The 12,384-nt window shown below is 44.9% G+C and overlaps 1 protein-coding gene across 1 annotated transcript in view; it reads right to left on the reverse strand.

The window, feature by feature from the left end:
• AR (androgen receptor) overlaps positions 1 to 12,384 on the reverse strand; it is a 113,637-nt gene that overhangs the window by 45,390 nt on the left and 55,863 nt on the right. Inside the window, exon 2 of the mRNA XM_005279527.4 lies at positions 12,022 to 12,173. Within this exon, the coding sequence (XP_005279584.1) occupies positions 12,022 to 12,173 (152 nt within the window). The remainder of the gene's footprint in view (positions 1 to 12,021; positions 12,174 to 12,384) is intronic.

Raw genomic sequence — 12,384 nt, forward strand, 5'->3', positions numbered from 1 at the left:
CCGTAAGTACATCTGGAATAGTGTTTATGATAGTAAAATGCTAAAAAATATTCAATCAATTTTGGAAGGAATATAAATCCTCATCCTTCAGGGCATATACCAATCTCTAATTACCAGGAGGAAACTTTCCCTGGGGATCAGTTATCATATAACTGCCTGCTACAGGGTTTCTCACACTTTCCTCTGAAAAGTCCGGTATTGACCATTGTTAGAGACAAGATATTGCACTAGATGAGACAACTGGTCTGATCCAGTCTGGCAATTCCTATGCTTCTGTGTTCCTAACCTATTACTCCCATTGGAAAGTCATCAGCAAGACACAACAAATTAGCTTTCAGGATCCAGTAATCTGTAGTGGATTATTCTTGCAGAGTGACTTTGGTAACTGCCATGTGTGCATGAGGCACAATTTTAATGCAACTGATGGAAATGAAGGAACATCTTTCAATCAACCCTGTCCCCAGCATGGGGGCACACAACCCCCGAGTTAGCCCTGGCCACTATGGTTCCACTCCGTTGAGACAAATATTGCAACAGCCTGCTGGAGCTAGGAGAGCTTAGCTCAACGTGAGAGCTTGGATGTTGGGAAAACAAAAGGGGAAGTATCAGGGAACCCGAGAATGTTCCACCTCAAATGCAGATGGGTGGTTAAGCACTGTAATAAATTGCCTAGGGAGGTTGTGGAATCTCCATCATTGGAGATTTTTAAGAGCAGGTTAGACAAACACTTGTCAGGGATGGTCTAGATAATACTTAGTCCTGCCATGAGTGCAGGGGACTGGACTAGATGACCTCTCGAGGTCCCTTCCAGTCCTATGATTCTATGAAATGTTACCCAGTGTCACCGTCTGCCATGCAAATGATAAAGTAGTTCCAGAACTGGAGTTCTAATCGTGCTACATGCAAGTGAAGAGCACTGTGTGGGAGGACAAAGAATTATTAGAGGGGCAGAGCAAGCCAAGAAAACCTGCATGACAAGCTATAAACACAAATAACTATGGAATCGTTTAAGTTTAATAGGCTGTTTTTTAAAGAAGCTCAAGTTCAGTGAACAGGAACACTTTAATCATTTTACATTTTTATAGTAAAAAACCATCTAACGTTTTAGTTCGCTAGGTTTCTTCAAATCAAAATGACTGCTTCAAACTTCAGATGATGTAATGTCTGATCCTACCATATCTACATAGCAGTCAGTGGGTGCCCTGCCTGAGTAAGGACTGCAGCAAAAAGGGGACAGCAATACTGAATGATACAGACTAATGCAGACAAGCCAGTGTGCAAACTTCTCCTACGCAGCTCAATTGATCCCACCTGTAGCAACCACTGTTATTTCAGTCCTGAGCTCCCTGTACAGCTCTGCCACGGCACTTCATTCTTGACCACCAACACCCTCAAATATTCCAATCCTGGGACCTCCAGGACTCCGTCAACACATCTTCACTCACAATTAAGCCACCCTGTCATTTCAACCCTGAGTCTGCTAAAGAAGTCCAACTGTGGAAAACTGAACAAGAGAAACCAACTGGAAGAGTGGGCAGATGAATTTGTTTTGATATTCTGTGAAGGGATCTTTTGCAGGTTCTTCAGTCAACCATCCGATCACCCATCACAGGGGAGTGGAATTTTAAACCACAGGGACAGGTCCTTAATTTTTTTTTTTCATTTCAAATTATTATCTATTTTGGCAGCAACCAGCAATCTAGCCCAAATATTTTTTTTCTGGCAAATGGCAGCTCAGGATGTAGAGCAAAGAAAGAATGTGTTCTCTGATGTACCCTAAGAAAGGGAGTCAGGAAACTTTAGTCCCTTTTTTTATTCATGGGTAGTGGTATGTGATCTGCACAGTGAGATGGCAGCCTTGATAGATCCCATCATGACAGTGATGTCACGGCTCCCGCTCTAGGATGCGAATGAGGAGCTGTGACATTCCCTTCTGGTGTTATCTGGACCGGTGATCTGCTAGGTCACCCCAATCCTTGACTCTGGGAGCCAGCCCTACCCTGCTCTGCTGTGAGAACCCCCACTCCTGGGCTGTTCACGCACAGCCTCTGGCATGTAAGCTGCTCCCAGCTACTTGCAACTGAATGACACTAGCCAATATCTCCGGTCCCAGACACAGCCCTAGGAACCTCCATCTTGCAGTGTCCAGTTATGCCCGTTGGACGCTGCAAGCTTATATGAGTTTGTCAATTTAACAAAGAAATTGATATGCACCAGGCTTGTTATCCCAAGGGGAGACTCTGTCACACTTCAAACCAAAAGCACTGCTTCAGGTAGAATAAACAAACAGATTTATTAACTATAAAGAAAGATGTTAAGTGATTATAAGTAACTCAGAGTGGTTACCAAAATAAAATAAAATATAAGCACGCAGTCTAAACTCTCAACCCTATTAGACTGGGCAGCAACTAGATTAAGCAGTTTTTCTCACTCCACTGAATATTGCAATCCTTAATATACAGGTTTGTTCCTTAAACCAGGCCAATCTCCTGTGTTGGAGTCTTGTCTTCTTCTCAGTGTCTTGGTTGCTTGCAGCATAGGTGGGGGCAGGAGAAGGGCCCATTATGTGTCCACTCTATCTGTTTTATACTCTCACTCTATGTGCTTGGGGAGCACAAGTCCAGGCATGTCTGGAGGGCATTACTGAGTCTCTCTAAGCAAGGTTAATTGAATCACAGAAGATTAGGGTTGGAAGAGACCCTCAGGAGGTCATCTAGTCCAACCCCCTGCTCACAGCAGGACCAACACTAATTAAATCATCCCAGTCAGGGCTTTATCAAGCCAGGCCTTAAAAACCTCTAAGGATGGAGATTCCACCACCTCCCTAGGTAACCCATTCCAGTGCTTCACCACCCTCCTAGTGAAATCATTTTTCCTAATATCCAAACTAGACCTCCCCCATTGCAACTTGAGACCATTGCTCCTTGTTCTGTCATCTGCCACCACTGAGAACAGATGAGCTCCATCCTCTTTGGAACCCCTTCAGGTAGCTGAAGGCTGCTATCAAATCCTCCCTCACTCTTCTCTTCTGCAGACTAAACAAGCCCCGTTCCCTCAGCCTCTCCTCGTAAGTCATGTGCCCCAGCCCCCTGAACATTTTCGTTGCCCTCCGCTGGACTCTCTCCAATTTGTCCATATCCTTTCTGTAGTGGAGAACCCAAAACTTGACACAATACTCCAGAGGTGGCTACACCAGTGCCGAATAGAGGGGAATAATGATCCCTCAATCTGCTGGCAATGCGCCTACTAATGCAGCCCAATATGCCATTAGCCTTCTTAGTAACAAGGGCACACTGCTGACTCATATCCAGCTTCTCATCCACTGTAATCCCCAGGTCCTTTTCTGCAGAACTGCTGCTTAGCCAGTCGGTCCCCAGCCTATAGCGGTGCATGGGATTCTTCCGTCCTAAGTGCAGGACTCTACACTTGTCCTTGTTGAACCTCATCAGATTTCCTTTGGCCCAATCCTCCAATTTGTCTAGATCACTCTGGACCCTATCCCTACCCTCCAGCATATCTACCTCTCCCCCCAGCTTAGTGTCATCTGTGAACTTGCTGAGAGTGCAATCTATCCCATCGTCCAGATCATTAATAAATATCTTGAACAAAACCGGCCCCAGGACCCACCCTGGGGCACTTCCCTTGATACTGGCTGCCAACTAGACATCGAGCTGTTGATCACTACCCATGGAGCCCAACAATCTAGCTAGCTTTCTATCCATCTTATAGTCCACTCATCCAATCCATACTACTTTAACTTGCTGGCAAGAATACTGTGGAAGACCCGTATCAAAAACTTTGCTAAAGTCAAGATATATCATGTCCACCACTTTCCCCATATCCACAGAGCCAGTTATCTCATCATAGAAGGCAATCAGGTTGGTCAGGCATGACTTGCCCTTGGTGAATCCATGTTGACTGTTCCTGATCAACTTCCTCTCCTCCAAGTGCTTCAAAATGGTTTCCTTGAGGACCTGCTCCATGATTTTTCCAGGGACTGAGTTGAGGCTGATCGTTCTGTAGTTCCCCGGGTTCTCCTTCCCTTTTTTAAAATAAGGGCACTATATTTGCCTTTTTCCAATCATCCGGGACCTCCCCCGATCGCCATAAGTTTTCACAGATAATGGCTGATGGCTCTGCAATCACATCAGTCAATTCCCTCAACACCCTCGGATGCATTAGATCTGGACCTGTGGACTTGTGCATGTCCAGCTTTTTTAAATAGCCCTTAACCTGTTCTTTCATTACTGAGGGCTGCTCACCTCCTCCCCATACTGTGCTGCCCAGGGCAGCAGTGTAGGAGCTGACCTTGTCTGTGAAGACCGAAGCAAAAAAAGCATCAAGTACTTCAGCTTTTTTCACATCTGTCACTAGGTTGCCTCCCCCATTCATTAAGGGTCCCACACTTTCCCTGACCTTTTTCTTGTTGCTAACATACCTGTAGAAACCCTTCTTGTTACCCTTCACATCCCTTGCTAGCTGCAACTCCAGTTGTGTTTTGGCCTTCCTGATTACACCCCTGCATATCAGAGAAATATTATTATACTCCTCCCTAGTCATCTGACCAAAGTTTCCACTTCTTATAAGCTTCCTTTTTGAGTTTAAGCTCACCAAAGATTTCACTGTTAAGCCAAGTTGGTTGCCTGCCATATTTGCTATTCTTTCTGCACATCGAGGACTCCGGTGGCACATTAAAGATTAACAGATTAGTCAAATCTTTTAGTCTTTAAGGTGCCACCGGACTCCTCATTGTTTTTGTGGATACAGACTAACAGAGCTACCCCTCTGATACTTTCTGCACATTGGGATGGTTTGTTCCTATGCTCTTTATAAGGCTTCTTTAAAATACAGCCAGCTTTCCTGGACTCCTTTCCCCCCTCATATTTGCATCCCAGGGGATCCTGCCCATCAGTTCCCTAAGGGAGTCAAAGTCTGCTTTTCTGAAGTTCTGGGTCCATATTTTGCTACTCTCCTTTCTTCCTTTTGTGAGGGTCCTGAACTCAACCATCTCATGGTCACTGCTGCCCAAGTATGGCCTCATGCAGGTGAGTCATTGCATTGTAGCTCCCTTGCTGGACTATGGCTGGACTACCGATGGTTTGTTTGACACCCCACCCGGGTGTTGGTTACTTTCCTTGCTGTTGCCTCTGGGGAGCTAATATCTGACTGATTCCCCCAACTTACAGCATGTTTTAGTGACAACCATACTACACAATTCTCATAACTTCATATGCATTAATGACATACATATATGGATAGAGAAATGACTTTCAGCAGATCATAACCTTTCCCCGATACCTTACAAGGCATGCTTTATACATAAGATCACAATTATATGAAAATGAGGAATATGGGGGTTACACCATGCTCCCCCAAGATATAGAATGTCACAGGAGCACCAAGAAAAGTAATGGAAAATAAACTGATTTTACTTGCCTGCCGGAAAAATCATCAAGCCAGGCTGGATCGAGCACACTGCCTAAGTCCAAAAATGGGGGTCAATGGCCTGCAGTGCACTGTCACCCTAATCCCAGCAGCAGGGAGGGGGCCAAAAGGGCCACACACCGACTCTGAAGGGAATCTGCCAAAAAGTTAACTCAGTCTCTTGCTGCATTCACTTTTCCATTGAGCCCCCTCTGCACCATGAGAGTCCTCTGAGGAAAGGATCCAGAGGCAACTTCAGGCAGTGAACTTCCTGGCAGCGTGGCTTCAGTGCCCTTCTGCTAGGGAACATTGGGGGCAGAGGGCCCCAGAACTGCCCCAGATGGCCCCCAAGCTTTCATGAGATCTCAGGGGATCTGCAGGTTTTGGGAGCTGAACATAGCAGGAGATGGAAGGGATCAAAATAGAATAGAACCTGACAGATCCCTCCACATGCACACATGCTGGCTCCTCTGTGGATTTTTCTGTGGGAAGGAGCAATCAGGACCATGAATCTTCTCTCAGGATTAGATGACTTTTAAAATAACATGCTATTCTGATCACTACCCCTGACAAGGTGCAAGAATGCTGCTGTGAACGCCAAAGATCTGCAGCCCTTACTCATTGCCTGAATCCGCTCTGGTCACGTAAAATGAAAGCATAATACAGTCACTTAGATGGAAGGGTTTCTTGGTTTTTTTTCCTCTCTGTATATTGCGGAGGGATTAAAAGCAAGAATGATTATTCTTTTTCTTTGGAAGCAGAGAACATGCCTGGTGGAACAGTTACAGCATAACCTTCCACCAGGAAAGAGAAAAAATAAAAACTGGCCTGTCTGGATTCCTTAGCATTCAGGATGCAGAATGGGACCACATTCTGAGCAAAAGAAATGCCAGATTTGATTAAAAAAATAAATTAATTCCAGCCCATCCCGCTTGCAATGAAGAAGCCCACGTCAGGGCTGAAGAATCTGTGCACACAAGTTTTGGAACCAGCCTGTATTTAACCTGGCCCTACGTGTGCCTTAGAATGTTATAAATCCAGACAGCTGATGGGCTAGTGAGGAGGAAAGATTTATGCCTTTTTGCCACTGTTCCAGCATCTTGTGGTCAAGATTGCAAGTCCTGGTGGAAAGAGTTAGTCATGTTTTTTATTAAGAGGAGAGTGAGCTTCTTTCCTTGAAGCTCAAAGTACCACACAGACCAACTAGCCATCTTTATAAAGGAGTGACAGTCCCAAGGTATTGATTATTATTCTTTGGAAAAACATCTTTTACCCTTCTGTCTCTCCCAGTGCAATATATTTCTATGAAGTTTTCTGCCCCAACACCCCTGTTTACAGTTTTGAAATCTTTGCAGCTATGTACAACAGCTAATTGTTATCCAGATACTGTGATGAGGGCCAAAGAAGTATCTAGATATATAGGTACCCCCCCACCCCCAAATAGCCTGAATGTGTTGATCTTCACAGCACACTAAACAACCCATTTCTTCTCCCTAGCTTTTGGAGAGGGAGGAGTTTGCTGCAAGCTGCTGGTATGAATCCGTGGTAAAGGGAGTGTTTTTCTGGTTTGGGAAGACTCCTGTGTTTGGTTTGACTCCTGTGTTTGGTTTTGTTGGTCTGTATTTTTAGAGTACACCAAAGGAACCTACCCAGAGCTTTTCAGATAATCCTAAAAAAGTGCCTATAGAAATCTAAAGAAGTAAAAATGTATTGGAGGGTGAGGAATCCCAGATTTCAAGTTTACATCTGTGCAAGAAGCAAAGGGATTGTCCATGGAAAATTACCCAAAGGGAGTACGAAAACTGTTACAAATATGGAATCAAGGGTAGAAAGTGGTAAGAACCCTTATTTACCACCCCCTTCCCAAAATAAGGGCACTTCAGGCTATATCCATGCCCTGCAAGGTAAAGCAAAACACAAAGTTCTCCTTCTTGGTTCAATTATTTGTTAAATAAAATGCTGTGTGATTTAGTATAAAAGCCTCAAGGGCTGAGTAGCACAGTGAATTCCTGCTTTACGCTTTCACTTCCAATGATCTAGGTTAAAAATCTTGATTTAGGTGACCTAAATTGCCTCCCACTAGTTTCTATGTAACACACCCTCAAATCACTTTCTAGTTGGAAAATCTCCACCTCTCGCACACAGGTGGGAGAGCAGCGAGTGTTGCAACATCTATAAACAAAGCCATGCAGAAGCCCTAGTCTAAGATAGCAAAGAAACTAGATAACAGAAGCAAACAGCATTAGGTTAGTGCAACCACCTCTTGGCTTTTCTAGCCCTCTGGTCTCTCCGTTTGACCAATCAAAATCAACAGGGATTATTTGCCTTCACCTGCAGTTGGTTTCTAATTTCTTCTCTTCCCCATTAAGAGTTTTCATCTGTGTTTCATCTAGATGACTAAAAACAAAACCCTAATCCAAGCCATTAACTCTGTGTCTGCCAGACCTACGTTCATTCTCCAGCTTAATGGACCAGGCATTCTTACTGGTGCATGATTCGCTCCAGTGTGGGATCTACAAGACTTCCCATTTGTAAAGAGGCAGCAAACACCTGCCAATTCTGATCCTCAATGAGAAAAAGCTCCCTATTTTCATGATTGTGTCACAATCATAAATATCTTTCTGGGCTCAAATGTAGCATTTTAAGGAGCCAAGTTCTCTGCTGGTATAATTGGGTGAAATTCCATTAAGGTCAATGGAGCTGCACCAATTGATACCAGCACAGAACTTTGCCCAAGGTGTCCATATGAGAGGGGAAAGAGGGTTTCAGTTACTAACTCCTGGATGTAAAGGGAGCAGAGGTGGGTTCTAGAGGAAGAGCTAGCAGGCTTTTCATTCTGGCTGCACTATTGATACTGCAAACAAAGCCTTGCCCTGCAAAACTAAATGGATCAGAATCTGATATAGCAAAAGAAAGTTTTCATTTATACTCTGACCCTTTACACATAGAGACCACATTGCTTGGTAGCTGAAAATAGAACAACATACCAACGAGGTTTTCCAGTTGGAGACCACTGCCCTTCCCCTCTCCCCTGTCTTGCAATTTAACGCATCAGGCAAACATGTTTTATTCTAATTACTCTGTCAAGGGAAAGGAAAGAACCTGTTGCAAGAAGAATTATGACTTTATGTTATATGATCCTAATTTATAAATAAAACAATAAAATATTGCTGACACGCCACACACAGCCCAGAACTTGGAACAACAGTAAATCCCTTTTTAAAGGAATCTGTGAATTTACTCCACGAAGGAGATAACAGCACTCTATATTATAAAGCATAGCGCAGATAGACGAGGGTGTCGGCTTTCTCACTCCTGACGTGCAGCACTCCCTGTTATTCCAGTCCTGGGTTCCCCAATCAGCTCTGCCAATGTAACTCAATGCCAAGTTACAACACCCCTGCTATTTCAGTCCTGACTCTGGCAAACAAGTCCAATTGTGCGAACTTGCATGATGGTTTTGCTCTGAGGATGCCTGGGGGTTAAACTGAGAAAGCCCCTGGATCTGAACGAGAATGAAACAAATAGATTGGGAGGCACTCCAGGAAGTGAGGTCAGTCACCTTTCATTATGGCTGAAGATGCTGAATCGGGACAGTATCCATTAACAGATTATTTTAGTTCCCTTTTACTTGAGTTACTCAAATGTTCTTTCAAATAATGATCCAGATAAAATTCAAATAAAATATCCAGATGGTTATACCTGATGGTAAGAAAAAACTTCTGTGTTGCGTTGAAATGTTAAACCAGGGGTGGCCAACCTGAGCCTGAGAAGGAGCCAGAATTTACCAATATACATTGCCAAAGAGCCACAGTTATATGTCAGCAGCCCCCCATTAGCTCTCAGCTCCTCCCACCCACTGGCAGCCCCGCCAATCAGCCTCTCCCCCTCTCTCCCTGCACCTCCCAATCAGCTGTTTTGTGGCATGCAGGAGGCTCTGGGGGGGAGGAGTGAGGGCACAGCAGGCTCAGGGGAGGGGGCAGAAAGGGGGTAGTGGGGGCTGGGCCTGTGGCAGAGCCAGGAGTTGAGCAGTGAGCACCCCCCGGCACATTGGAAAGTTGGCGCCTGTAGCTCCAGCCCCGGAGTTGGTGCCTACACAAGAAGCTGCATATTAACTTCTGAAGAGCCGCATGTGGCTCTGGAGCCACAGGTTGGCCACCCCTGTGTTAAACTATTACGTACCACACTACCGATTTGTTCATTTTTGTTACATACCCCATTAGAAAGGCACCTATCACAAAGCAACTCAGCAATACAAAATCAACCAGAAAGGACCAAGCAGCCCAAATACCCAGGCATACCGAAATGGGGATCAACAGACTCCAGATCCCACTCCTCACTCTGCAATTACTCACTGTTTGACACTGGCAAGTAGGTTAAGCACCCAATGCTTCAGTTTCCCCTTCTGTCACACAGAGGGAAATGGGACCTGCCCAGCTTTGAGACAGCAGAGCTTGTCAAATGATTTCAAACTCTCCTAATGAATGAATTATTCACCAGTTGGTGATGGGACAAATTCTGAACGATGTATCTGAAAAATTAGACCAGATCCTTAGCTGGTGTAAATCAACACAGCTCTATTGACTTCAATAGATCTGTGCCAATGTACATCACCTGAGGATCTGACCCACTGCAATTGACCATCTAGACAGCTAGTGAAGCAGTGAAAAAATGTATATGAAGCTAATTTATTCCACAATTTGTGCCCCCAAATGTCAAATATGCGATGTGAAAATACTATTTGACCAGCTGTAGTACAGGAATTTGGAGATCCTTGACTGAAAGGTAGCAGATGATATGGCCTCTCACAGCAGTGAAGTAAATGGAGTTATTTCTGACGTGCACCGTGTAAGAGGAGAATCAGACTCTGTAATTGCACAGATTGTTCATTGTGATTATTCTATGAGGATGAAGGTGATGGGCTGGTTGGTATAACTGGGGCTGGGTTAGGGGTGGCAGATGGGATGAGTTTCCATCCGTGTGTTGTGAAGAATTAACTGAACTATCAGAGCAGTATCCACCACCTAAACTGCTCTTTCTTCCCCCAGTCCACATAATTATAACATTGGGGCAGGCCTACACTAGAAGCGCTACATCGGCGTAGCTGTGCTAAACCAACAGCAGCACAATTACTCCACCTCCACAAGACATAGCGCCAGTGTGGACAGTGCATAGGTCCCTGTAACTTGCATTGCTCAGAAGGGTGTCTTTTTCACACCTCTGAGCAACATAAATTAGTTCGTAAGCGGTAGTGTAGACCTGTCCATTGTTTTTCATGCTCTTATTAGCCCACGTGCGACAGATGATGTGACAGTGCAATGTAGGCTTCCATTTAAATTGCCTAGGGAGGTTGTGGAATCTCCATCTCTGGAGATATTTAAGAGTAGGTTAGATAAATGTCTATCAGGAATGGTCTAGACAGTACTTGGTCCTGCCATGCGGGCAAGGGACTGGACTCGATGACCTCTCAAGGTCCCTTCCAGTCCTAGAATCTATGAATCTATACTATGAATCTATTTCACAGCATGGGTTGATCATTTCCTCTGTTAAGAATTACTATCCCCATTTCACAGATGGGTAAAGTTGAGGTACAGAGAAGTGAAAGCCCAAAGTCACACAGTGAATGCAGCCAAGGACAGAAGCCAGAGAGTGCTGACTCCTAATACTATGCAGTTTTAAAGCCTTGGCATTTCCTACCATCCAGCCTAAAAACCTGCCTGACTAGTTTATTTTCATTTTAAATGTAAAGGACAACCGTGTAAAAATTCGACCAGTGCAGGGGGACACGTGGGTTCATATTTAATCCAGGAGGCTCTTGGACTGAGGCCTAGAACATGAAAGTGGCGCTGGTTATAGAGGTAAAGGCACAAAGGAGGACAGAGCATTGTTCCTGAACTAGTGTTTCAGGCACCATGGAAGCACTATCATTCTCAGGATGTTAATGGGACTGTTAATGGGACAGTCATGAGTGCACATATTGATGGAGGGGATACTAGGAAATGGGAAACAGGAAAGGGAATAGGGAGAAAATACTGGATTATGATATTTGGATTTTAGACCACAGATGGGCGGATGGGAATATGGTGACCCCTAGGCAGTTGTGTAAAAGTCAGATGGGCCAGGGAGAACTAACTGACTCTGCTCCTTAGCCCACTCCCAGCAGCACGTGTCAGAAAGGACGGTGGGCTGGTCCAGGCTCTGGTTATTGGTATTTTTTTCTGTGACTGGTCTGTAATGTGGAATGACAAAGGTACAGTAAGGAAACCAATTTTCTTTTCTGTGTTAAGGAATTCAGGGTCCCTCAGCGTTCTCTGCCTACCCTCAGGTCTCTGCTTCCCTCTGCACCACAGGCTTCTCAGAGCCATCAGGGAAGCTCAACTTCCTAAGAAGGTAGGAATGTCCTCCTCAGACATTTAATGATGCTGCTAATGCCCATGGACATTTGATGTAATTAATGCATTTGTTTCTCATGAGAGAATGTGTTTTGTGAGTGAAGTACAAGGCCCTCAGGCAGCCCTGCCCTGGGAAATAGGAGATGTCAGGGCTGGAGGGCTTGTTCTCGGATGTCTCTGTGTGATCTGAACAGAGGTGAATTACCTTCAGCTGCCCTTTTGAAGAAGACTTTGCAGCTGCCGCAGGTGAGAGCTCCGTAGTGGCACCCAGAAGCTTCATCGCCGCAAATCAGGCAAGTCTTCTGCGGTGGAAAGTAATAGTCAATGGGCAAAACGTGGTCCCTGCCAGCCTCCAACCTTCAGGGATAAAAGAGAAAGGGAGCAAGATAAAGAGAGTCAACAAACACGGTCTAGGTGAGCTGTGAGTGAGCTCAGCGTGCAGTGCTTGGGAGACTGCTCACTTCAAAACACTAGACTCAAGAAACAGGAGGGGTCATACATATGAAGGCGGGAAACAATAGAGCTGAGGCTCCACTCTGACAGCACGCTAGTTTCATGCTAGTGTCAC

Source organism: Chrysemys picta, chromosome 9 (genome assembly GCF_011386835.1).
Source record: "Chrysemys picta bellii isolate R12L10 chromosome 9, ASM1138683v2, whole genome shotgun sequence".
NCBI lineage: Eukaryota > Metazoa > Chordata > Testudines > Emydidae > Chrysemys > Chrysemys picta.